Genomic DNA, 26957 nt, shown 5'->3' on the forward strand with positions numbered 1-26957 from the left:
TTGTTCAGCCATTCTCCAATTGAAGGGCATCCCCTCATTTTCCAATTTTTTGCTACCACAAAGAGTGCAGCTATGAATATTCTTGTATATGTATTTTTCCTTATCTCTCTGGAGCACAAATCCAGCAGTGCTATGGCTGGATCAAAGGGGAGACAGTCTTTTAGTGCCCTTTGGGCATAGTTCCAAATTGCCCTCCAGAATGAACAACCTCTTCATTTTATAAGTAAGAAAATTCTATCTCCGAGAGTTGAAATGATTTTCCTAAGACCATGCACCAGGAAGAAAGGAACAACAGCAAGATTTGAACTCAGGTCCTTTGATTTTGAAGTTAGTCCTTTTTCTACTGTATGATATGACATACCTCCTGCCTTTGATAGTGCCTTTTTATGATTCTTGTTGACTTTCCTCCCGTCTGGTGTTGGAATACTTGGTAATTATTTTACTTTGGTTGTTTTGTTGTTGTTTTTTAAAGGATCTGGTCAAAGTTGTGATGCTATTTCATGCTTACTATGCTGAGAGTCTATTTTGGGAATAGGTTTCACTTCCCTCTCTGAATCTCAGTTTCCTCACATCATATTAAAAAGGTTTGACTGGACAACCTCTAAGCGTCTCTTCTAGTTCTTAAATTATATAATTCTTCACAATTGATAATCAGTCATCTCTTTCCAGTTTTCTCTTTTAATGTTCTCTTCATTTTTTTTTAGTATAAAACTAACCTTATTCATCTCATGGGGTTCAAGACAGTGAAATCTAGAATAATTGACTTGCAATCAGTCTTTATCTATTGAATCTTTTCTGTGTGCTGTACTAGGTGCTTAGAGAGAATCCAGAAGCAATTTGGTAAAGAATTTCTTTGCTTTCCAGAGCCTTTAGGAAAGAATCCATCCTAGAAAGCAGTGTTCCAGGGAGCTGGGGGGCTCTGGGAGGCAGAGACCAGTCCTCCCTTATTGCACTGCCTTTGGATTCAGTTCTTCCCTATTACTCAATCTTCATCCTTTTTGTGCTTTCTGCAGCATTTGACATGACTATGACCTTTGCATTCTCCTCTCTGGGTTTTTATGACACCGTGCTCTCTTGTTCTTCCTGACTTTTTTGACCAATCCCCAGTCTCCTGTACATCCATGTTTCACTCTCCATGTGAATTCCAGACACTACCCTAGATTTTCTCCTTCTTCTCACTCCTTCCCCCCACCCCCATCTGTCTGTCTCTGTCTTCTTTCTCTCTCTCTTTCTCTCTATCTGTCTCTGTCTCTCACTCTGTCTCCTCTCTTACTCTCTGTTTCTCTTTGTCTCTGTCTCTGTCTCCCCTGCCTCCCTCCTTCTGCCACCCTTGTCCTCTTTCTTCTTCCTTCTCTCCCTCTGTGCTCTCATTAGGTCTAATGTGTTTAATTATACACATGACACTGAAATGGACATATCTGCTCATCTCTCTGCTGAGCTCCAATCTTACATTTCCAGCTGTCTGATGGACATTTCTACCTACATGTCCTCTCTCAAACTCAAGTCAAAAGCACAGCTTATGCTGTCCCCTCCTTAAATCCATTCCTCCTGAGTTTTCTGTTCATGTAGAGTATTTACATCCTTCTGTTTCCTGAGGCCTGCAGCCTTGGTGTCCTCTCCCTTGCTTCTTCACCTTCCTTATCCCAGTAGTTTCTCAGCCTCTTTTAGACTCTTCTGCATGCTTAGAATGCTCCCTCTCGTCATCTATACCTCTTGTAACACTACGATCCTTTTAAAAAAGCCTACAACTCACCTCATTCGAGAATCCTCCTGATTCCCTAAGTTTCTGGTCCCTACAAATAATTTTATATTTATTTTGTACCCACCTATCTTTGCACATGTTGTTTTGCATAATTTGTCTATGATCTTGACTTTGGGGACTATTTCTCTTTGTTCCCTTAGCTCCTTAGTGTAGACTTGGCACCTATTTAATAATTGCTTGTTGAATTGAACTGAAATTGTGTGATGGTGGATTAGCTACCTTACTTTATCTGAACCTCAATTTTTTCCTCTGTAAAGTGGAGATAATGATTAATTACACTTTCTGCCACAGGATGTTTTTGTTAAGTGACTTAAAAAGCAAAACAAAACCCTTACCTTCTATCTTAGAATCAGTATTGTGTATTGATTCCAAGATATGTGAGTTATAAGAGCTAGACAATAAGTGTTGAGTGACTTTCCCAGGTTTACACAGCTAGGAACAATCTGTGGCTACCTTTGAACTCAGAACTTTCATCTTTGGCCTTGGCTATTAATTTACTTTAGTCACCTTAGTACCTCTAAGTAGGTTATTTTTTAAAACTATAAAATACTCTGTGAATGATTTGTTTATATTGTTGGTTCATTGTTATCTTTTTTGGACTGTTTAGATAGAAATAGTTTGAGATCAGGTTGTATTCTGCCATTATTCTTTATATGGAATATTCTGTCAGCTATTGTATAGGTGGATAAACTGGCAGCATATTATAATTGAATGAGTTGTTGGCATATAAGCTTATCTTCCATGAACTCACTGGAATTTCACTAGGACATGGCTCTAGCAGATAAGGTGATAGATATGGAATGTACCTTGTCATTTTCTCATGTGTTTTTAAATCTTTTGCCAGGGGCTTTATGTTCTTGAAAGCTTTTCATTTAATATAGTTTGGAGATTGAGTGTTGACTACAGTTGCATGAATTGAAAACATTATTCTTATTTTTTTATGTCTTGGTATTATTTCTGCTGTTGTGGGTAACACTTGAGATCAGTCCAGTTCAGTACAGTTTTTCCTGGATTCTCAAAGATATTTGGGGGTTTGTATTTTTTTTTTTGATATGGGGATTTTTTTTCTGTTAGTTTATGTAGCAAGGTGGCAAGTCTCTGATGTATAGTTCTCACTTTCTAACCTTATATTTTTAAGTGTCTAGTGAACAGGCAGAAATAGATAAGAATTTCTATCATTTTGTTGCATAATCTCTGTCAATCAAGTCTCACATTTTAAAAATGCACTTTCTATAATTTTAGCAACAATAACCCAATCCTGAATTATTGTTATGCTGTTGTTAAGTTTTTTCAGACATGTCTGACTTTTCATGACCCCATTTAGTGTTTTCTTGGCAAAAATACTGGAGTAGTTTGCCATTTTTTCCTCTAGCTCATTTGACAGATGAGAAAATGGAGTCACAGAGGGTTAAGTGTCTTGCCCAGGGTCATAGAGCTAGTGTCTGAGGCCATATTTGTACTTAGGTAGATAAGTCTTCATGACTTCTATCCACTGCATCATCTGGCCTGAATTACTGTTAAAAATTCCTTTATTTCTGTAAACGAATTCCCATAACTCAGCTATTTAGTTGATTTGCCTTTTTCAGCATGTTATTGGTCGATTTGATGTAGATATCATTTATGGCCATCAAGTGGTTAGTATGATATTTAGGGTCTACTTTTGCCTTTGATTTGAAAGCTAAAACAATTCTATTCAAGTGATAATTATGGATTTAAGGGTAGACAGCGAGAGTGAACTTACATCTCTCTCTAATAGATTAAACATTTTATATCGGTTATTATTGATAATGATATATTGTTGGTATACTTTAAGAAGAGAACCATTTTTAACATGGAAATTATAGATTCTCTAGCATTCTCTTGTACTTGGGTCTATTTTATATATTGGAAAACTTATGCAGAAGCCATGAGTATAGACTGAAGCAAAACTTGGCCATGATAAAGACCTTGTAAATATGGTGGCACTTTGGGAAAGCCTGGTTAGTAATCAGTTACCATGTCACAAATGAGCTGATCCTTAGTCCTCTGGAACCTCCTAATGTATTCCTTTTACTCCTCTGCTAATATATTGTTTTCTTGCTTGTAGATCTTTTTTTTTTTTGGTAATAGAAACTGAGAATAATTGTATAAAATACCCAGACTCATAACTGACCTTTATTTGGATGGGTCACTGTTTTTTTTTTCCCCAACAAGGAAGTTTCTTAGGAAAGATAGATTAGACTTGTGTGAAAAAGAGAGTTTAATAAGTGCTTTGATATCATCTGATGAACCACCAGAAAGCATCTGAGGCAATAATTAAGAAGTTTCAGTGGACCTGGCACTTTCTGGTTTTGTTGAGATGCTGGAAATTTAACTGCCTTCCTTGATATAACTGTTCTTTTGTTCTTTACATTAATGTTATGCAAGCCTTTTATTTTACATTTGATTCAACTTGCATTTTTATGATGTTAGACTTCTTATAACCATATAGGTTACAAAAAATTTTCCACACCCTCAATTAAGGACTTCTTTTCCCTCTAATTTCTTTACTCCTCAAGCCTCTGTGCCTTAATTTTTAGAATATATATTGAAAATTTTATTTTATTCTTAGCATTGTTTTGACTTCCTCTACTGCCTTAACTTTTCAACTTCTCCCCCCCCCCCATTTAATTTTCAAATGTTGATTAAAGAGATCAAGAATTTCTGATAGATTTTAATTTTCCAGGTTCTTTTCCATTAGGTTTTTTTTCTTTTAATCAATGTGGTTTTCATGTTTTCCACAATGTTGTACCCACTAGACATTGATGCAGTCTTCCAATGTCTTTCTATAATTCTTTAGAGTTTCTTTGACCTGTTTCTGCTTTTTAATCCTCCCTCTTGGGACTAAATCATTTTTTCCTTTCTTTGGCCTTACAACTTCAGAAACTACAACACCTACTATTGTGTGTAGACTTTGAAATTCTTTTATAATCTGTCTGGTTTTATGAGAATGTATTCATTCATGATGGTTATAAGGGTTGGCATCTTTTCTGTATAGTATATAATTTGGATTTTCCTATCATAGTATAGTAAAAAGGGCTTTTTAAATTTTATTCTAAGTACATCCCTTTCCTATTCAGAATTATTTGATATGAGAGTATTATTTTTGGCATCTTCCATTATTAGTTATCACTTCTAGATTTTGTATTAAATGGAGATTGTTCAGTGCTTTCTGATTTTCAACTTTTCCCTCTTTATATTTCAGAAACTGCTTGGTTTTTCTCTTCCTGTATGTTATTATCATCATCATCGTCATCGTCATCATAGAATGCTGTGATACAGTGATGCCTATATGATTCAGTGATTGATGTATATAGGTACTTGGTACCTAGTTGAATTGCCTCCAAATAGTGATTTTTTTTCAATCTCTTCTGTTGCTATTTGGCTATCAACTGTCAATAATCATTATTATTACTTCCTGTATGTAATAACCATTTTCCCTCACTCTTCTGATTTGTTGTTTTTTGACTTTTGTTGCCTTCAAAATATAGTACCCATACTTTTGAAATTGTATGTAAATTAAATGCTAATAGGTTCTAAGAACATATGAATAAGATATATGACCTTGAAGCCATCTGTTTGGAGTCCTTCTAGGTCTTTTCACCTTGATCCCAGGTTCTTGGTGGTGATTTTATATGGGTAAGTTACCAGATAACCGAGGGCTTGGAGACCTTGCCTTCTGGAGTACCAGGGAAATCTAGATTATAATTCTTTTGATTTCTAGTCTTTGGAAAGAATTTTGGCCTTTTAATTTTATCTAATAAATTTTAAAATTTCTTATAGTTTTAAATTTCTGCATTTAAATTATATTCAATGTTTTTCTTTTATTCAAGGTATGAGCATGTCCTTATGGAACCTGACCCTGTACCAGCATATGCTCTAAAACTGCTAGTGGCTATGACTGAACATAATCCAGCTTTTACCAGGTACCACAACTTCAAATATTCTTTTCTAGTAGAAATTCTTAGCATTTTCCTTTTATTGACTTGCTCATCCATAAAGTGAAATCTTTGTGTGCTACTAAAAATGATGCGCTGCTGAAGGCTGATGTTTGAACAGTAAACGTGGTCATTTTTCATGTTTCGTGCTTTGTAATAGCTATCATTTAGTTGACTTTGGCTCATAGTTTTATATTTTTGCTCTTGCTAGTGTTTGCCAGATATAGAGAGGAGGTGCATACACTTTTCAAAATGGTAGAGTTTGTAAGAAATAGTAGTAACTATTGATTTCTGAAGGGTCAAATAATGTACCAAATGTTGTAGAATATTTTTATAGCTTTTGTTGAGTATTTATGGTGTATTCCTTGCCACTCTGACTTCCGTGACTTATTTTGGTGATGCCTCATTTGTGGAGGGTGCAACTGCCTTTCTCATAAGTTATAGATACTCTCTATGTTTTAACTGTCTTTTGGCCAACAGTACCTGACTAGGGCATAGGAAAAGCAGGACTCTGTCTGAGGGCAGTGGCAGCTGCTTTCAGCACCCTAACTTATTCACAAGCTCCAAAGAAAGGAGTTGGAAAAGACTTTATTCTGGCCTGTAGCAGTAGAGATTCAGTTTGCACAGTTCTTGATTAGATTAAAGCAGCCAAACACCAAGGATAGCTTCTCCATTCCCATATAAAATCACCATATTCCCTGCCAGTAGTAAAACTGGGATTCATTGCTATTTCCCTTAGGCATGCTTATCAACCATTCCTTTAAAATGCTTTTTAGAATTTCCCCAGCAACTCTAGTCAGAATCTCTGTCCTTTAGCCTTAAGAATGTCTCTTTCTATGCATTCTTCCTTCTCTGAGGTACCCCACCCTCCCCTTCCTCTGACCTCTCTAGCTCTTATTATCTTTGACACTTATTTTAGGACTGGAGTATTTACTACATTTTATTATTTTCTGTTTTGTGTCAGCCTTATCTTGCTTACTAGTCTCTGAATTTCTTGAGCTCTGAGATTCAATTTTGCATTTCTCTCTCAATTCCTCGGTCACCTCACACCTGAGGGGCATTGAGATGATTGATAAATGTTTCTGGATTAATTAAATAAAACCTAGAACATTGGTGCCTGCCCTCAGCCATTTGTTTGTTCCTCTGCTGATTTCTGGGACATTGTACAGGGGAAAGTAGCAGAGGTACGTCTTCATCCTGTGTCTTCCTGGCTCTATGTGTGTGTGTGTGTGTGTGTGGGAAGGAATCTTTATTTAATGGATGATATATACATATATCACTGATTAAATGCAGATTCTTTTATTTTAGGAGATGGCATAAGTAAGGTGAACATTGACTTTAAAGTTAGTATAATAAATACATTGCTTGCTACCCATTACCATTGGAGAGAGAGATATATGTATACATTCATACATAAATACTGTAACCACATTATACACAATATCTTCCAAATATATTAGCAACATGGTCAATAATGTTATTGTATTTATTATGAAGAAAATGAAAAAAGTAGGCTTTGGGGCAGAATGAGGTGATGGGAAAGATGTTTCTGGAGAGTGGTTAGTCGAAGAGGGGCCCACTTTGGTAGGTTTCTTATCAATTGAGGGTTTGTGGGTATGTGTGAACCTCCCTAAACCCACACAAACTTGCTAGATTTGAACACGGGTCTTTCAGACTCTTGACCTAGTGCTGTATCCACTATGTCACCTAATCACTTTTTATTTTGCTCTAAGATGTTTTTAAAAAATCATTGCAGAGGAAAGCTATATACAATTCATTAGCATAGGGAATTGCTGATATGGAAACTTTCTCTACCAATGCAGTTTGACACCTACTATGTAATTTCTAGTCTAAAAGTATCACCTGTGGATGCTCTGCGGTTGTGACTGGCCTAGGGTTCTATAAACAGTGTTTGTCTAAAATCAGACAAGAACCCCAGGATTCCTGGCTCCGGCTCTCCATCTGAATCTACTTTACCATGAGATTTCACAGTTAAATGGATGTTGAACCAATATCATATACAACAAAATTCAAGTACATCAGAATAATGTATACTCTGTGAAGAATTGACATTTAATTTTCTTGGGAAAAGCAGACAGGGAGATGGGGAGAGAGACAGAGACAGAGACAGAGACCAAGAGCAATGATCAAAATTTTTCTCTGAGAAATCAATAAGTCTGTGGACATCTTTGGCTTCAGAGGCTGTTCTTAACACCTTCCTACTTACTACAGAAGAGGGGTTGTTGTTGGAGAGAAGAATTGACATCCCTTATCAAAGGAAAGGGTTAAATCCTAAAATATTTATCACAGAAAATAAAAAGAAATGTGGATTGCTTGATGGTGCTTTTAACTAGAAAACAGGAAAAAGAAGTCCACTTGAAAAACAAAGAACTACAAGATTAGGCCTACCCTAGGCATATTGCACTGAAAACCCCAGACTCCCTCTTCCCATTGACTGTTAACCCTTCTAGATGACCTTGTAACTTTGAATCTTTGCTTATTGTTTCTTATTTCCAGGTTTCCCTAAATGCACTGACCACAAAACATTCCTTAGGAAACTTAATTTTATACCCTTATTTTAGAGAAAGTAGAAGAAAGTGTAGTAGAGGTTAAATTGCTAAGGTATTAGATAGAACTCTAAGCTTGTCCCTTTGACCAAAGTCTGATCAAAATAAATTTTGGGTCTAAGTTTTTTTCATTTATGAAATGATCTCTATGGTCCTTTTCCAGTTCTAAAATAATATGCCTTTTCATTCTTAACTGCAGCCTAGAAAAAAAAGTTTTTTATTTGGTTTCGAGATGCTGTCACATTTTAAAAATGAAAATAAGGTCTGTGATTCAAAATCTACTAGATTCAAATTTTCTTGAGATAATAATTGACCTCTATGATCATTACAATTAATCAGTACTTAGCTCCATTTAGAAAAAAAAATACATTTATTGCTTTATTTTAATTTATTCCTATAGCAAACATCTGGGCTAAAAAACACAAATAGTCATCTCCTATCCCAAGTTGCAAAACTCAATAAGTATAAATTATGACAAACAACATGTCCTTTTCTTATGGCTATTTTTATTTGATAGAAATGATTATTTGTCACTTTTATTACTTGCATTAAAATCTTATCCAAATATACAAGGCTAATTAACAATTAGCTTTTAAAAATGGTCTTATAATTAAGAAACTTTTAACTTCCAAAAGCAATTACTACGCAACACTGTTAAACACTGAATATGGTACAATGTTTTGAGAAGATGCTTTCATACTTAGGAATCTTTATAGTTTGGTAGCTATAGATGTCATATAGAGTTATAAACTCTAGTACGAAATAATACAAATACCCATCTTTTAAACCTAACCTTTAACAAGTGTTAGTATTTGTGCCTGAGAATGCACATATTTCTCATTCAGAGGAATACCCATGCTGTAGTTGTAATGATGGTGATAATGACAAAATGACTGGTAAACTGGATTCTGAAGATGCCACTCATTAGGCTAGCACCCCAGCCAGTATAACACATCTGCTCCTCCACTGTAGAAATATGGTGTCTATAGTTGTGAGATATCCCTATTCAAAATCCTCATGATGATAAGCTTAACATGGTGGATATTAATAATGGAACAAGTATCATTCTTTAGTGTCTTGATTCCACAACAAGGTACGATACACCTGAAATATGCCTAATTATGAAACAAATGAAAAAGAAATGCTAACATCTCATCTGATTTGGGGCATGCTGGCACTCTAATTTTAAAAAGCTTATTTAAATTGATGGTATGATTCTAATTAGCAGACCAACTATTCCAAAATATAGTAATTAAGTTAAACTGGCACTTGCTCAAAACTATTAGAAACAAATTTCCAATGATATTTGTTATAACATGTAAAAATAGTTTAGGATGAATGCTGTACAATATGCAGCAGCCATTGTCACTGTGTTGAATCACAAAAAGAATGGTAGAAGCTACCAAGGAATACTGCCAGGATCAGTATCAGATACCACCCTGGTAAAAGCACCTTGAGATAGGTATTGAAGACCTGGGAAAAGGCTTTGAAAGAATACAGCAATATTTAACACAGTGCCCAAATGTAATTCAATATTGTACCAAAAAGAAGAATCTAAGAGTAGACTCAAAGAGTTAGTTACTGATATGTTAACTCTTTCAACGATAAGTTCCCAAAAAGTGATAAAAAAATTGCTGTCATCCAGATTAATTGTGGAAGTAGATTAATTTGAATGGCAATTCAGAATTAGAACATCACCTCAAGAAACCACAGAAAGGCTGTGTAGAAGGTTGTTTTGCCATATCAGCACATTAGCATAGTGCCTGATACATATTAGGTACTTAATAAATGTTATTGACTAAGGAAGCCTGGATTGAGGATCCATAAAAGTTATTACATAAATTGATAGAAATTTTTCATGTCAAAAGGAATTAAGAGAACAATGTATGTATAAGAAATTCTAGGGGCAGCTAAGTAGGACAGTAGATAAAGTGTCTGGCATTGAAAGAACCCAGATTCAAATCTTCCTAGCTGTGTGATCCTAGACAAGTCACTTAACCCCAGTTGCCAAACCCTTGTCAGTCTTAAAACTGAAATTAAAAAAGTAAAGGTTTAAAAATTTTTTATTTAATTTTTTAAATTTTCTTTAAACCCTTACCTTCTGTCTTGGAACTGGCTCCAAGGCAGAAGAGAGGTAAGGGCTAGGCAATGGGGGTCAAGTGACTTGCCCAGGGTCACACAGCTGGGAAGTATCTGAGGCCAGATTTGAACCTAGGACCTCCTGTCTCTAGGCCTGGCTCTCAATCCACTGAGCTACCCAGATGCCACCTAAAGGTTTTTTTTTTTTTTTTAAGAAATTCTAGATGCCTTTAATTATCAATTGAAAGCACAATAAGAAGGTTTACAAATCAAGGAGTTAAAACAACACAAGGACATAATTTACAATTAAATATCAGAGAAGAAGCTTATTATTGGAATCTGAGAGGCAAAGAAGGCATAAGAGAGAAAAAATCCTCAAACAAAAAGAATGTGAAAATGTTCTGTGTTATCACAAAGTTCAATACAATGAAAAATAGAAAGCTTAAATGCTATTAAATGAGGAATGAGGACAGTTATTTCAAGGGAACTTCTAATCAAAAGTGTAAAGTGGTAAGGTCCTGTAAAAGTCATGATTAGCAACCTAAATGCTTTACAATTATTGGTCCAAACTGTGAAGGACCTAGCTATTCTCAGGGTTACAGTGATCCAAGACAATTTCAAAGGACTCATGATGAAAAATGCCATTTGCCTCCCAAGAAGAAACTGATGAAGCCTGAATTCAGACCAAAGCAGACTATTTCATTTTCTTTCTTCATGTCTGTGTTTTTTATTTGAGTTTTCTTCCACAAAAGGATTAATATGGAAAAATCTTGTACATGATTGCTTATTGTCTTTTCAAGGGGAAGGGAGGGACAGTATTTGGCAATTAAAAAGAGAATGTTAAAAAAAATTTTTACATGTAATTGGGGAAAAATAAGACATTATTTTAAAATATTGATTCAGACATCACTATTTTCCTGTTTGAGCTTATCTTTAGTTTGAGTTTGAGCTTATTAGTTATAAGTTTGAACTTATCTTTATTAAAAGAAAAATCACACATTTATTGCCAGAAGATGGAAAGACCAGTGACCTCTACAATCCTAAGTTAATTATATGTTAATGGATTTTAATTCAAAGCACAGGTTATATCCATCAAAAAATTCTATAAACATGTTTGTAGAGGGAGGGGTAAAAAAGCATGCTGAACAGTGAAGAGAAAAAAAAACCCTTATTATTCATTTGATTATTTAATGTAAAAATTTTGGCCCAGTTCTGCACTCATGGTTATCTATGTTCTACAAATAAATAAAATGGAGTTTTCGATGTCTGCATGGAGCACCATTCTACATTCAAATATACTACTAACACAGTACTATTAAGACAATTTATAGAAATTACAATGTATTCCAGGGAAACAGTTTAGACTCCTTGTGATTTTGGTTCTTTTAAATCTATTATTATTTTTCCAAATAGAATTAAGTAAGGTTTCCATGTTTGAGGGAATCATACCAAAAATATCTTTTTAATTGATACAAGGATAATATCAAAGATAATGACAGCACCTACCTTCCAGGGTTGTTGTGAGGGTCAAATGAGATAATAATTGTGAAGGACTTAAAGGCCCAGTGCTTGGCACATAGTAGGTGCTATGTAAGTAGTAACTATTATTATCACCATTATTGTTATAATTATTATATGACCACCAAAATATTAAACAGATCCTCCATTTCATGGAATCTTTTGCCATTGATATTAAAATGTCATGGATTTCATTACTGTAAAATATTGAATAGCACTTTAAGGGAAGAATGTGAAGACTTTGAGCTTGACCACAGAGGCCAAATTGACCCAATGGTTGAGAAATCCACTTAAAAATAATTTTCAACACACGTCGAACGTAAAGTCATAGAGGATTTTTCTGGGATTTTATGAGCATTCTGAAGCCAAATTCTAACAAGAACACATATAAAACCATTGATGTCTAAGAAATATCTCTTTTAGCTTATGAGATTTTTGGAGCTATAAAATGTGCTGTGACATATTTGGAAAGTTTCTTAGCCAGAAGCTGTATGAGACAAGCCTAAAGCCCATTACCTGAATTCAGCTATAAAAAGATGAACACTTCCTCATCAAAAAAGGAAAAAGAGAATTGATGGATGTTTTCAGAACATTTGATAGGTAAGAAAAATACTTATGGAAAACATAAATTAGGTTCAATGAACAGTAGTATGGAATTGATAAAAGATATACACCATTGGGTTTATCGATTGTAACAAAAAGTTATTACAATCTAGATTACCTCTAGATGGAGGTTATGATACAATTAAGATCTAAGAGTGGAATCAAACCATTGTTTGTATATTGTTTTTGGTTTTTAGCCATTTAGTTTTATCCAATGCTTCATTATTCCTTTTTCAGTTTTCTTGGCAAAGATCCAAGTGTAGTTTGCCATTTACTTCTTCAGCCCATTTTATAGATGAGGAAACTGAGGCAAACAGATTGAGTAACTTACCCAGCATCCTGCAACTAATAATAGTCTGAGACCAGATCTGAGCTCAGATCTTCCTTACTTCCAGGCCTGTGCTCTAGCCACTGTGCCACCTATTTTCCCCATTTGTGTGTTCATTGCCAATAATGTGTTCACAAAGAATTGGGGAAATAAGTGGCTGTCATACAGATTTATTTGTGGAAATAGAAGAGTTTAGGATGCAATTCAGGATCAGAGCTGCCTTACTATTATATGAGCACAATGCAGGCATAGTAGGTGCTTCACAAATGTTTATTTATTTGGGGTTCATAAGGTTATTCCAGGGAATTGTCCGTCAGAAATTCTCTTTCATGGACTGAGAGATAACAGATCCTCATGCTATAAATGTGAACTTCAAAATATCATTGAGAACTCAACTAATAACTGTATTGGAACCAGACCATTGTCCACAATTGCTCAGACAAAACATTAATCCATAAGAATTTAAGAACAATGTTTTTAGTAGATATCATCAACACAGCATTCACAATAGACAAGTTACACGGGATAAAAGCTTTCAACTCATTGAGAACATTCACAGTGACCACTGTTGCTTCATCATCTTCTTTCCTTGCCCCCAGAGCTAGCTTGTTGGCAAAGACCCTGCCACCTCCTGCATATTCTCTTCTACCTTCCAGTTTCCTGTTTTATACTGAATTTTTAATGACTCTTGTAGATAAAAGCAAGCATATCCACAAGCATGTTAAATGGGACACAACTTTATTCATTAATATAGTCATAATCTATGGGATGGCAACATAATAGCTTTTTTGTTTATAATTCGTGTACCTGTAATCATGAGATATCTTTTAAAAATTGGACCTATGTGGGGTTAGAGCCCAGGGGACTTGAGCAGAGTGACCACTTTTCAGATCACATCCAGGGTCCTTTCGAGACCTGGAGTACCTGGATGAGGCAGAACAAAAGAGAATGGGCTGCTAAGCAAGAGTGAAACCGTGACCCCCATCAGATCACTTAGAGCCTCGTGGAGAGGAAGTAGGGTCCGAGAAGACCTTAGAGATCCTTTAGTCTGGCCATTTCTTTTTATAAATGAAGAAACTGAGGTCCAAGAGGTGTTAAATGATAGGTAGGAAGTGGTTGAGTTTGAATTTGAATACAAGTCTTTTGAGTCCAAATTCAGCGGTATCACAAATATTCTAAGTACCACCTAATGTATCTGCTATTTTTTATAACTCACGGGCTAGAATGAGAGTCAGAAAACTCACACAGTTTGGTTGCAGATGCTCTGACCCCTGAGTCTTTAAGACTTATCCACCATACCATAAGGAGAAGCATAATACACTTTCCTCAGGCAGTGGCAAAATGATTATATCTCTTCTCTAAGCATTAAACTGTGTCACAAATTAAATGCCAGGATATAGTAGCTTGCTAAAGTAATTTATAATAAGTTTATGGTAGGGCAAGACTTGGTCATAAACATGTTGAATGTTAATTAAAATAATTTACTCTGTGCTATATTGAGATTGGTGATTAAAGTGGAATAATACAAGAAAAGAAATCATGAGCTAATGAAATTAATCTCTGGACAATTGAAAAATTGTATTTGGATGGAATGTTCTCCCATTTTAATTATTTTTGAGAGATTGTAGTTGTTTAAGAAATTGCTAGAGGAACTGAACTTCTGAACTCATACTAGAAATAAATAGTAGAACAGCAAAAAGTGTATCTGATTTTACCTGTCTGGCCTATTTTGCTGCAAGAACAACATAATTAGATATTTTATGTTTTGTTTGATAATTAATTAAATTTAATACAAGAGTTGTATTTGTTCATGCAGGATAGTCTAAAAATGAAATATATGAATAGATATTTTTCTTTGTCCTTTCCCTCATTTCCGATGATGCCTACAATGGATTGTAGTGAATAACCTAGAGATGATGTATGATTTTGCTGAATTCTTTAACCATTATTTAAAAGAAACCTATTCCCTGTGTCCTTTATTTGCTTATAATTATTAAGAATTTGGTTATCACAATAATTATGATTATAAATAGTGCCCTATCATTTTTAAGCAGGCCACATAATAAAGTTGTCTCTTTTCTCTAGAACAGAGGTTCTCAACCCTGGAGACTATGAATATTTTTTCTTTATATTTTGATACTTATATTTCAGTACAATTTGTTTTCTTTGTAATTCCATGTATCTTATTTTATGCATTTAAAAACATTATTCTGAGGAGTCCCTACACTTACTGCCAAAGAGAAACATGATATATAAAAAGGCTAAAAATGTCTCTTCTATAGTATTTCTAAGCCATCATTGTCGATATGTGCCTTTGCTTGTAATAAATAGTATTCTGTTATTTATGGATATCTGAAAGCTAGTTTCTTATGTTGTTTGCTTGGGTCAAGAGGACCTCACTCCCAGCCTTGCATTATCTTTTATTCCTCTGCATATACTGAGAACAGATATATCAGAAAACAGTTGTCTGCTATACATGTATTGTTCTAAAATGAGAATTAATAACTGACATTGCCAAGATTCCAGAAAATCTCCATCATATGTCTTCATTTTTATAAGAAAAGAGAAACTTCCATACTATAGTAGAATTATTTAGAAAACAATTACCCACCACCCTCTCTTTGATCCCCTTTTTGAATCCACTCCTTTCTCACTTCCAGCTCTTAGAAACTTGAGTATTCTTGAATACACAACTCAAACATCACTTTTTGAATGAATCCTTTCCTTATCCTTCCGCATGTATGGGTTCCCCAGTCCAGTTATCTTTTGTGTGTTTGGCTTATGTGTATTTATGTGTATTGTCTCTCAGAATAGAATATAAGCTTCTCAAGGGTAAATGCTATTTAGGTTTTTTGCTTTGCATAGCATTTGGCACATAGGGGGGGATGCTTACAAAATGCTCATTGATTGACAGCAATAGACTCCTAGGATGGAAAGATCAGAAGCCCTTTAGGATTATCAAAGAGGAGTTTTGTTCCACACAAAGCCCAGGACATTTTTGTCATAGATACTGAAAAGGAAATTTCAAGTCTCATTTTCCTTATCCTATTGAGTAGTTATTCTATAAATGTTTGTTGACAGTGAGTGATGATGATGAATGAAAAGCCAGAAGTATCTGTTAATACAAACTGGTTAACTAGAATGGGCCGCCTTAGTAAGTATTGAATATCCTGTCCCCAGAAGTATTGAAGCCAAGGCAGAATAATCATCTGCTAAGCATTACCTCTGAGTGATTTTTTTTTTTTTTGGATTCTTATTGTGTCAGAAGTTGTACTAAGGGAGCATTAAGTTCCCTTCCATGGTTATATACAAAACCTCACATGTTGCCGCCCAGCAAAATATTGTATTCTCAATCAATTACTTAATGGCAATAGGGTATAGATGCTGAGGTCAAAATTAGACGTGGTTTTTAGTAAATTCATGAAGATATTTCAGCATCCATTCCAATTGTGATAAGGTCATTTTATGCTCTTATCATGGCTCTGTTTGAATAAAAAGTAAGGTGGTTGTCTCTTAATATTCAGATAAACATTACATTAATGATTTAATTAAGTGGCAACATTTCCCATCGTAACAACTAAGGAAATAATTTCTGAAGTACATTCTGTTATTTGTGAATACTAAATGTCAAATGAGGCCCTCAGTGAATGTGATTTGACAGCTGTAGAAGAGCAAATTATACCAAGGGTAGAATGTCTTAGGGCCAAAACTATCAAGTTCTGGCAATCCAATTAAAACTACCTTACACCAAATAGACCAGTTGAGCATTTCAAGACATAGTACATTAGAAGAGGACTATCTGAATATAACATCTCCTTTTAGTGCTATATGAAAGAAAGTGCTTGCTTCTTTCATTATTGGAAGTCCAAGAGGATGACCACTTGTCAGACATGTTGTAGAGAGAATTCTATTCAATTTTGAGTTAAATTGGATGATCCTTGGAGCTTGTTCTCAACTCTGAAATGCTGTGATTTTACAGTTTACTGAATCTAAAGTGCTCCATTGATGCCTGAAGCCTTGCTTGTTCCAGTGAATTATGTCATTATTTTTCTATGTTCTTTGCAATTTGTAAGATTTTTTTAGAGGAATAAACAAAGAAAATTTTTCAAAAGGCAATATACATATTACAGAAGCAAAGTTTTTTAGTAGTTTATATATCAAGTATGTGTAGTGATATGTTAAATTTTTATCATCTTTTATGTGACATGTAAAAATACCACCACTCTTAACAAAGCTAGCCTAATAATCAACAAATATTAATAGACTTGAAAAATATGGAATGATTGTAGTAAACAATGAATTAATTTTTATTTGGGGATACAGAGAGAGGCAAAAACAGTCCTCGCCATCTGAGAACTCATGGTCCATTGGGGGAGACAACAAGTAAAAGTTATGTATAAAAGACCTCTATGCAAAATATCTAGAAAATAACTAAAAGAGGACACTAGAATTAAGAGGTACATTGGAAAAGGTTTCCTATAGAAAATGAGATTTTAGTTAGGACTTAAAGGAAGCCAGGGAAGGAGAGTGTTACAGACATGGTGGGCCTCCAAACATGCGCAGAACCAGAGTATCTTATTTGTGCAGCTACAAGGAGGCTAGTATCTCTGCATTGAAGAGTATGCGGTGGAGAGTAAAACCTAAGGCTGAAAGAGTTGGAGAAGTAGGCTATGAAGAGCTTTGAATGATAAATTAAGGATTTTGCACTTGATCCTGGAAGTGTGAGGGGACTATTAGTGTTTATTGAGTGTGTGTGTGTGTGTATGGGGGGGTGACATAGTCAGACCTGTAACTTGGGAAAATAATGTGAGCTACTGAATGGAAAATGGAGTGTAGTGAGGAGAAAGGAAGTAGACCTAACAGCAAGCTCTAGCAATCGTCCAAGCATGAAGTGATGAGGTCCTGGTCCCAAGTGGTGGCCTATCAGAAGAGAGAAGGAGGTGTATTTGAGAAAGGTTGTAAAGGTGAAACCCACAGATTGGATATGGGGAAGAGGAAGATAGTGAGGAGTCAAGGAAGCTAGTGAGAATGTCACCCTTGACTGTATTAGGAAAGTTGGGTGAGGTAGGTTTAGGGGGAAATATAATCAGTTCCAGTTTAGATATGTTTAGTTTGCCTACTGAACATCAGCTGGAGATATAAGGTTGGAACTCAACTAAGTAATGGGGGTAGGAGAGGTAGATCTGAGAACCGTCAATCTAGAAATGGTAATGGAATGCATGGGAGCTGATGAGATCACAGAGTGAAGTAGTATAAAGGGAGGAGAGAGAAAACACTTTCCAGTTATCGATCTGTTTTATGATCTAAAAAGACTTCACACCAATGTGTGTGGGGGGGAGGAGGGGAATGAGATTGAGGTCTAGTACAAAGAATGAGTGACTCAGGCATTCCCCATGCTGAGAGAACAAACTTTATTGAGAATGGAAGGCCATGGAATGGCCCATGGTGATGGAAAGGCTTGGCAATGGAAAGGCCATGGTGATGGAAAGGCTTGGCAGTGGAAAGGCCATGGTGATGGAAAAGATTGGCAGTGGAAAAGAGGTTTTCAGGAATGCTTTTTATCTTGCTTAGTTACTAAGGAAGGGTTCATTTGTTTGGGCAGTTGTTGCCCTGTTGTTCCCAAGGAACTGATGTTACTTTACCCATAGTTCACTTTGGTCTGCTTATCTTTACCCATGATTCACCCTGTTTGTCCACTAGAGTTGAAAACTGTAATGTAAATGAGATGCTAATGATATATTAAATACCCCAGGGCAACTTTAGGTCACTTTTGCTCCTTTCTGCCCTGATTCTAAGGAAGTAAGTATGGAAATTGAGCATTATTTGAACCTAGTTCTGTGTAACTGGGGAACAGCTGTTTTTGCTGCCTAGACTCCAACCAAGAGTTCAGATTATGTCTCAAGAGTTATGTGAGAAGTTTTTCTCTTAATTGTGAATCAAAGAAAACAAATCCCATATGTCTTATCTGGAAGGTGGCCCCATACTAATCAACTAGTTATTGTTTCCATGTTCTTTTGACTGTTTATAGTTACTTGACAGGGTTTAGTGGGACATTTCAGCCCACATCAACTTGAAGCATCAGCTGATAACCAGAGAGTCAATAGACCAGAAGACCTGTCAACCCCCCCCCATTTATTCTTTTAAAATTCTCTTAAATAAGACCTTTTACTAATATTTAAATATGAGACTTCATTATGCTGAAGCTTCCAAAATAGGAAAACCACACTATTTTGAAGCATCTGTACATATTGCTGACTCTTTAATATGCTACCTGTGCTATTGAATTGGCCTAGAGAAAAATTAAGCTAAACCATAATGGTTGAACTTTTCTAAGCCACCTAAAAGGTAGTATATATATATCTTTAGACATTTATATGATTAGTTCTGGAAGGCAAGAGATAGCCTAAAAGGTTGTATATTGGGCATGTGTGGGAAGAAAGCTGCATCTCAGATACTTGATGACCATGCAACTCCATATTCCATTTTAGTATGTAAAGGCATATCAACTCTACTTTTTGTGCATAAGAGAGTTGGAGAAGGAAGAGGAATAAACAAAAAACTAGGAGAAAAAGATCCCTTGGAGCCATATGTGCAGCTGTTTCACACATTATCTACATTCAATTTAATAAGATTGCACAAAGCTCTGATGATTCAAAGGCAAAACTGAAAATATCCCTGACCTCCTGGGATTTACATTCTTCTAATTTGAAAGGAATCCTACATTGTACTTACTTGATATACAAACATTCTACCTCTCTCCCTCTCCTTCCTAACTGTGGAATAGTAAAAGTCAGTAATAAATATGATGTATTAAAAAGTGCAGTTTACTTGTCTCAAGTCCTAGATTCTCTCTGCCCATTACCCTCTGGACTTTGAGCAAGCCACTCAACCTTACTAATTCTCATTTCCTTATCTATAAAATGTGGCCAATACCTGTTCCATCTATTTCACAGGGTTGTGAGGTTCAAACACTAATATCCATCCATCCATCCATCCATCCATCCATCCATCCATCTATCTATCTATCTATCTATCTATCTATCTATCTATCTATCTCTCCATCTCTTTATCTATCAATCTATCATCTTTCTATCTGTATGTGTGAAAATAGTTTATAAATTATGATATGCTATGAAATTCATGTATTTTCATAACTGATATTAATAAGGATGACAGAATGATTTTTAATTGAAAATTTTTATTTAATTGATTTAAAATATTTTTCCATGTTTATATGATTTGTTCCCCCCCACCCATAGCCAATGAGGAGTTCCACTGGGTTTTACATGTGTCATTGATCAAGACTTATTTCTATATTATTAATAGTTGCACTAGCATGATCATTTAGAGTTTACATCTCCAATCATGTCTCCATGTGATCTCCATGTGATCAAGCAGTTGTTTTTCTTTTGTGTTTCTGCTCCCATAGTTCTTGCTCTGAATGTAGATAGCATCTTTCTCATGAGTGTGAACTTTAGATTACTCCACCTTACTTAGTCTAACAAAAACAGGAATGTCTACACTCATACTTAAGGATTAAGTATTTAGGAAGATGGCCTATGACAGACATGTGCTATCAAATGACAAATCAGAAACAACTGACAGACCCCTGGGATGTCCTAAGACAAGCTTAAGCTACCATTGGTACATGTAGGATGCAGGAAAGTGATGTAAAACCTGTCTGTATATTTTGCATCACTTCCTCTCTCTGGCCTCTTTGATGGCTGAGAGGTAGCTGGCAGAGTGTGCTGAGCATTTTGGCATCTTGGGAGGCTGCTGCTATTGTCTGGGTTTAGGGTTAGTTTTCCTTGATACCATAGTGGAGGAAGCTGAGTAGCCTAGTTCAGGTGAGGCATCTTTACTGAGCTCTATCGGAGTTTTGGCTGATTCTTTCTCCTTTACCTTCCAAACACTATCCTCTTAGAAGCCACTAATCTTCTTCAGAGACCTCAGGGAGGAGGACTTTGAACTCCCGCTGGCATAGACCAGGCAAGAGAAATCCCTACACCTTTTTCCCCTCCCTTCTCCTTAATTCCTTCCCTCTATATTAATTAAAGCCCCATAAATTTCCAAACTGACTTGGGTATTTTTATTTGGGATATTTTCTGGTGACCAAAATTAATTTAGATTAGGTCACAACCCTAAGATTATCCTTACCTAAGTCCCTCAGAATTGTCCTATATCATTGCATTACTGCTAGTAGAAAAGTCCATTACATTTGTTTGTGCCACAGTGTATCAGTCTCTGTGTATAAGGTTCTTCTGGTTCTGCTTCTTTTACTCTGCATCAATTCCTGGAGTTTGTTCCAATTCACATGGAATTTGAGGATGATAGAATCATTAAGAAACATCAGTCAGCATTTATTAAGCATCTACTATGTGGGAGGCACTGTTCTAAATTCTTAAAAGGGATAAATTGTTTTGCTATTGGCAAATAGGTATTCTAGTACATTTTAGAAATATTTGACTTTTTTAATGTTTATTTATTTCATTAAATATTTTCCGATTATATATGTATTTAGATATTTTATTTTCCCATTTACATGTAATAACAATTTTTCACATTTTTGACATTATAATTTCCAGATTGTCTCCTTTCCTCCTGGAGATGGTAAACAATTTGATCTGGATGATACAAGTAGTACACAAAAGATAATTCTATATTGCTCATTGTTGTTAGAGAATACTCACATAAAATCACCCCCTCCCAAAAAAACACAAATAAACTAAAGTGAGAAATCATATGCTTTGATCTCCATTCTAGATCCAACAGTTCTTGATCTGGAAGTAGAGAACATTCTTTTTCATAAGTCCTTCAGAATTGTCCTGGATCATCATATTGCTAGTAATAGCTAAATCTGTCACAGTTGATTGTTTCGCAGTATTGCTGTTACATGTTCATGCTGTTACATTCTCTTTGTTTTGCTTATTTCACTCTGCATCATTTTATATAGGTCATTCCTGCTGTTTCTTAAGTCATCCTGTTTATCATTCTTTCCATCACAATACTATTATATCACCACAGTATACCACAATTTTTTCATCCATTCCCCAATTGGTGGATTTCCTTTTAGTTTCTAATTTTTTGCTACCACAAAAAGAGCTGCTATCAATGTGTTTGTACAAAGCTTTCCCCCCTTTTTAATAAACTGTTTAGCATACAGACTCAGTAATAGGATCAAAGGGTGTGCCCTGTTTTTTCGGCCCTTTGGGCATAGTTCTAAATTGCCCTACAGAATGGTTAGATCAGTTTACAACTCCACCAACAATGTATTAGTGTCTCAATTTTGCCACATCCCCTCCAATATTTTTTATTTTCCTTTACTGTCATATTAGTCAATCTGAAAGAAGTGAGATAATATCTCACAGTTTAAATTTGCATTTCTCTAATCAAGAGTGATTTAGAACATTTTTTCACATGATGATTGATAACTTTGATTTCTTCATCTGAAAACCACTTGTTCATATCCTTTGACCACTTGTCAATTGTAGAATGACTTGTATTCTTATAGAAATATTTGACTTTTTAAAAAGTTAAAATAAAAAAATCTAGAACATAATGAAATTTAACTTACCAATCAAGAATGTTCAACTGTGATCATTTGTTTTTTGCAGTATCTTTAATTTTTTTCCTTTTATCTTAAAAAAATTATCTTCACATATACATAGGGAAAATACATCAGAGGATAGGGTTAAATAATTTTGCCTAACACTTAATAGCAATTTAGGAAAAAATCTCAGATTTCTAACTTATGAGACAATGAATTTCCCTAGACTAAATACAAACCAGAAATTCAGGATCTGTACATTCTAATCTAGGTTCTTTTGTGAACTTAATGTGTGGTCTTTGAAACCAGTGTTAAATAGCTCTCATCTCCCAACATTTCTTCATCGGCAAAGGGGACAGTGAAGATAATACTTTATAGGGATATTATGAGAAAAGACTCATAAAAATTTTAACACACTTTGCTTAAGCAAAGGATACATACCTTATATGCATAATGGTAATTACTGTAGGCCTGGAAACACTTAATGTTGATGTAATGTCAGCTAAAATTGAATCTAGGGAAAGTACCTTAAACAAGCCAGTTATTTTCTGTGGACCCTTGTTTCTTCATGTATAAAATGAAGGGGTTGAACTTGTTATATTGAGGGAGGCTTTGAGTTCTAAAATTAGATGATTCTATGATTATATATCTTGTTTCCTTTGAGGAGAAAGAGCAGTGTATGGCTGGGAAACTTTGAAATCCAAGATGGCCAATATTTCTTTGCCTATAAAATATTTAATTTCTCATTGCTTACAGAGTACCAGAAAACAATCTAACCTTTCTTAGAGTGAAATGACTTTCAAAGCTGATATTGATCTTTGAATTACTACTCTCTCAATTTTGTTGAAACATTGTTAATGTGCCACACACATTAGATCCGGGTGTTGAAAAAATATACAATCTTATTCTGGCTCAAACATCAAAGAGTAAAGTTTGTCCTTAAGCTCTAACAACAAAATTGCCTTTAGGAAATGTTTTGGAAACCTCGGGGGCACAAAGTTTGCCAGACTTTGATCTGTACCATTCATGACAACTCTGAAACTGTGGGTTTTCTAGACATAAATTAAGCACTGTTATAGAACTTAGATAGAAAAGATTTAGAAGTTGCTTGAAGTAGAAGTAAAAATCTTTGTGGGTTTTTTGTTTTTGTTTTTGTTTTTGTTTTGGTTTGCTTCTCCATATTTGTGAGACATGGAGACAAAGTTTGTCAACATTTAATCTCTGTGTTTGGTAATAACTTTCTGGAAATGATGATTTATGTTGAGAGGTTACTAGTGGCTCTAAATGAGTCACAGACAGAGTTCTTGGGGTTAAGTGCTCAATACATTTCTTCAGATAAATGGATTATTTTCCTTAGGTTTTTTTAATTCCAAATTTAGTTGCAAAATTTCCTGGATGTGAACTGTACTGCTATGAGATAGGTATGCACTTATTTTTAACTTTGATGGACACATTTTAGAGGATTATGTCTTTTATAAAAATGCATAGGGTTATTGATACTTGCTCTATATATCATCAGGAAAAAAATCTGTCCTTTACATTAAATGCAATTATTTTGGCTTCTTTGACCATTTTAAGAGAAAACAGATGTTTCCTCTTTAAGAGATTGTCACCTTCATAAACCAGATAAAACTCACATCCCCTTGGGCCCATTTTCTATGAACAAAGCCAAGAATAGTGCCGAGTCTTATGGTCCCTCTGTCTTCCAGGCAACTCTACTGGGGGGGTACTCTAGAAGGATCACCTGGGCCAATTTACATCCAGAATGTTGCATTGTCCTCAGCCTTTATTATTTCTGGTGAGAAAAGAGTCAGTCTGAGGAAGGCACACCTCCAGATCAGAAGAAAAATATAATCAACTTAAATTGTAAGATCTGACTTTTAAAAAAAGGTTTATGTTAGAAAACTTTCCCTTTTAACCTTCTATTGTAGCCTTCTATAGTTAGTCTTCTCAGACTAACTCTGGAAATTGTGTTATCTTTTACTTATCTTTATTTCCTGTCAACTCATTCAGGAATTTAGTCTGTACTCCTCCTTAGCAGCAGCTTCTGATTAACCCCCAGAAGACCCAGTGATCAGAAAGCAATTTCCCCTCTTCCCTAAAATTGTTCTGATCCTTTCCTGTGAGAATCCTTTCTGCCTTTTTGCTTCTGGTCACTTTTGTAGATATAGTTCCATTATCAAGTCAGCCATGACAATTGGAAGTGGATAAAAGGTGACCTTGCTCATGCCAGCACATAGGGCTCAGTCCTGTTGTTTCCCTTCTAGATTGGGCAGGTAGGATCCCCCCACACACATTGGTAACCACTTGGTACTTCTATTTTTTGCCCAATACTGTTCCTTTCCTGACACTTTTGCACACTCAGCAACCAAGAATATGGGACACGGAATGGGGAGAAGTTGATTCTTTTTGAAAGGATATTTGACCAGTCCTGTGTTTTCAGGATGGAATAGGGATATGGGCATAGTACTTCCTACACTACTGAATGTGACATTTCTGCATTAGTAAGTTAATTTAGCAAGGAAGTTAATTTTAATTGGCAGTGTGTCTTTTTTAAATGATCAGCATGTGGAGCACTCACCTTATTTCTAGGTGTTTATTTGGATGAATATATTTTTAAGCCCACAGCCAAGTATTCTAGAATTCCTTTTCTTACCTTACCCTTTCCCTACCTTCCCTTGCCATCTTGTCTTTTCCCCTTTCCCCTCTTCTCTCCTCTCCCTTTCCCTCCTCTTCCCTTTTTTCTCTTTCCCCTTACTTTTCCAAAAACTAGTGACTGGCAGTTTGAGAACCAGTGCTAGGATTTATGGATCCAAGTCACTTTCCTCTTTGTGGAGTCCATTTTCCTGATGGTGAAGTTGAAGGTAGGTTTAGAAGTCACAAGTCTTTTAAAATATGTATACTCCAGAGTTTAAAAAATGCTATGTGCACATACTACTGTTAAACACACATACACAAAGACATTTAGAGATGAAATATTTGATCCTAGAGTCAGAGGAGGACAGACCCTTAGAGATTATTAAACTGAGGGGTGATATGGTTGGATCCTCATTTTAGGAAAATTGTTTTGTTGCTTGTGTGGAGAATAGGTTGGAGAAAGGAGAGATCCAAGGCAGGAAATCATTTAGGTGCTTATTGCAGTACTCTAGGCAGGATGTGATAAGGGACTAAATAAAAATAATGACTTTTGAAGTAAAAATAAGAGAGCCAATCTGAGGTATGATGTGGAGGTGGAAAAGACAAGATTTGGCAACAGACCCACTCTATGGGTGGGAGAAGAATAAGATTGAGAATGAGGTGACCCTGAGGTTGTGAAGCTTGGCAGCTGGAAGGATGATGGTGCTCCTGACAGAAATAGGGAAGTATGTAGGAGGGGTGGGCTTGGGAGGAAAGATAATGTAATGAGATCTGCCAGAGAAGATCACATCCATGCTACAAATCGTATACCATTTCTCTGTTCCACCAAAAAAATGAAAAAGGAGAAAGCTGGGCTCTTATTCATGATTCATTGGAGCACAAAGGTCACACTTAGAAGGGATCTTGCCAAAGCGAAGAGGCCCCAAAAGGCAGGGGCTGATACAGCCCATAACTGCTCTGAGGGACCAAGAGGCAGAAAAACTACTTAGAAAGGGGTGGTGAGGAACTTGCATAGGGGAGGGGGCAGAATAGAGTGGAGGAGTGTTGAGGAAAGGAGCTAGTGTGCCTGGGTTAGAATTAAGTCCCAGGCTGGGTTATGTATGGGAGGGGGGGATGTGATGGCTCTCATCTGCTGATAATATATGCCTTTGGGCTCAAGTCCTGGCCCTGATGACATTGGAGACAACTGATTTAGATAATCACTGTGATCCTTCCAGCTATGAAATTCTGTGAAATGGGTTAACCCAACCAGCTTTGCTCCTGTATTTTTCTGTTACTCATTACTTTGTATCAAAAGCAATCACATGCATTTTCTCAAGATAATGAATGTTAAAGCACTCTTAAAAAACATATATAAATATAAATTATAATAATTATTCATACTTGTTTAAACTTAATGAAAATGCAGGATTTTATTTGTTAAAAAAGGAAGAAGTGGAATGGAAATGAAGCTATTAAAATTGAGATTTGAAATTTACTTTAAAAACAATGACCTTTAAGTTGTAAAAAATAAAGTTTCTTGATTGCTGCATATCTAAAAAGTAGCTGAATGTTTCCCATCACCAAGGTGTTAATAAGAATGTGAATGGGGAGGTGATGGACTTGCATATAAATATTCTATTACACTGAGCCCAGAGAAGCTAAGAAACTGATTATGTCAATGGTGATGGTGGCAGACCTGGGAAAATATCTATACATGCATTTACATAGAAATGACTAAGTATTTTATATTTTATTTTTCCCTCAGAACAAAAACTAATTCCCACCTTCCTACCTCCATCCCCCATCTATCGCTCCTAGATAATATTAGAAGGAACACAGAAAAACAGATCCCTACCTCTTACTTCTGTTTGGTCTCTCCCATTCTGAATGTATCTATTTTAAAACAAACCATTACCATGTCAGACTACCACCACTACAAAAATTAGGGTTTCTCTCTGTTGGATATTGTTTTAAAATG

At 35.5% G+C, this 26957-nt stretch overlaps 1 protein-coding gene across 2 annotated transcripts in view; it reads left to right on the forward strand.

The window, feature by feature from the left end:
* ULK4 (unc-51 like kinase 4) overlaps positions 1 to 26957 on the forward strand; it is a 678848-nt gene that overhangs the window by 296630 nt on the left and 355261 nt on the right. For both annotated transcript variants that reach the window (XM_007505056.3, XM_007505057.3), the window contains exon 30: positions 5614 to 5706. In XM_007505056.3, the coding sequence (XP_007505118.1) occupies positions 5614 to 5706 (93 nt within the window). The remainder of the gene's footprint in view (positions 1 to 5613; positions 5707 to 26957) is intronic.

This window comes from Monodelphis domestica, chromosome 5, assembly GCF_027887165.1.
Source record: "Monodelphis domestica isolate mMonDom1 chromosome 5, mMonDom1.pri, whole genome shotgun sequence".
NCBI classification, from domain to species: Eukaryota; Metazoa; Chordata; class Mammalia; order Didelphimorphia; family Didelphidae; genus Monodelphis; species Monodelphis domestica.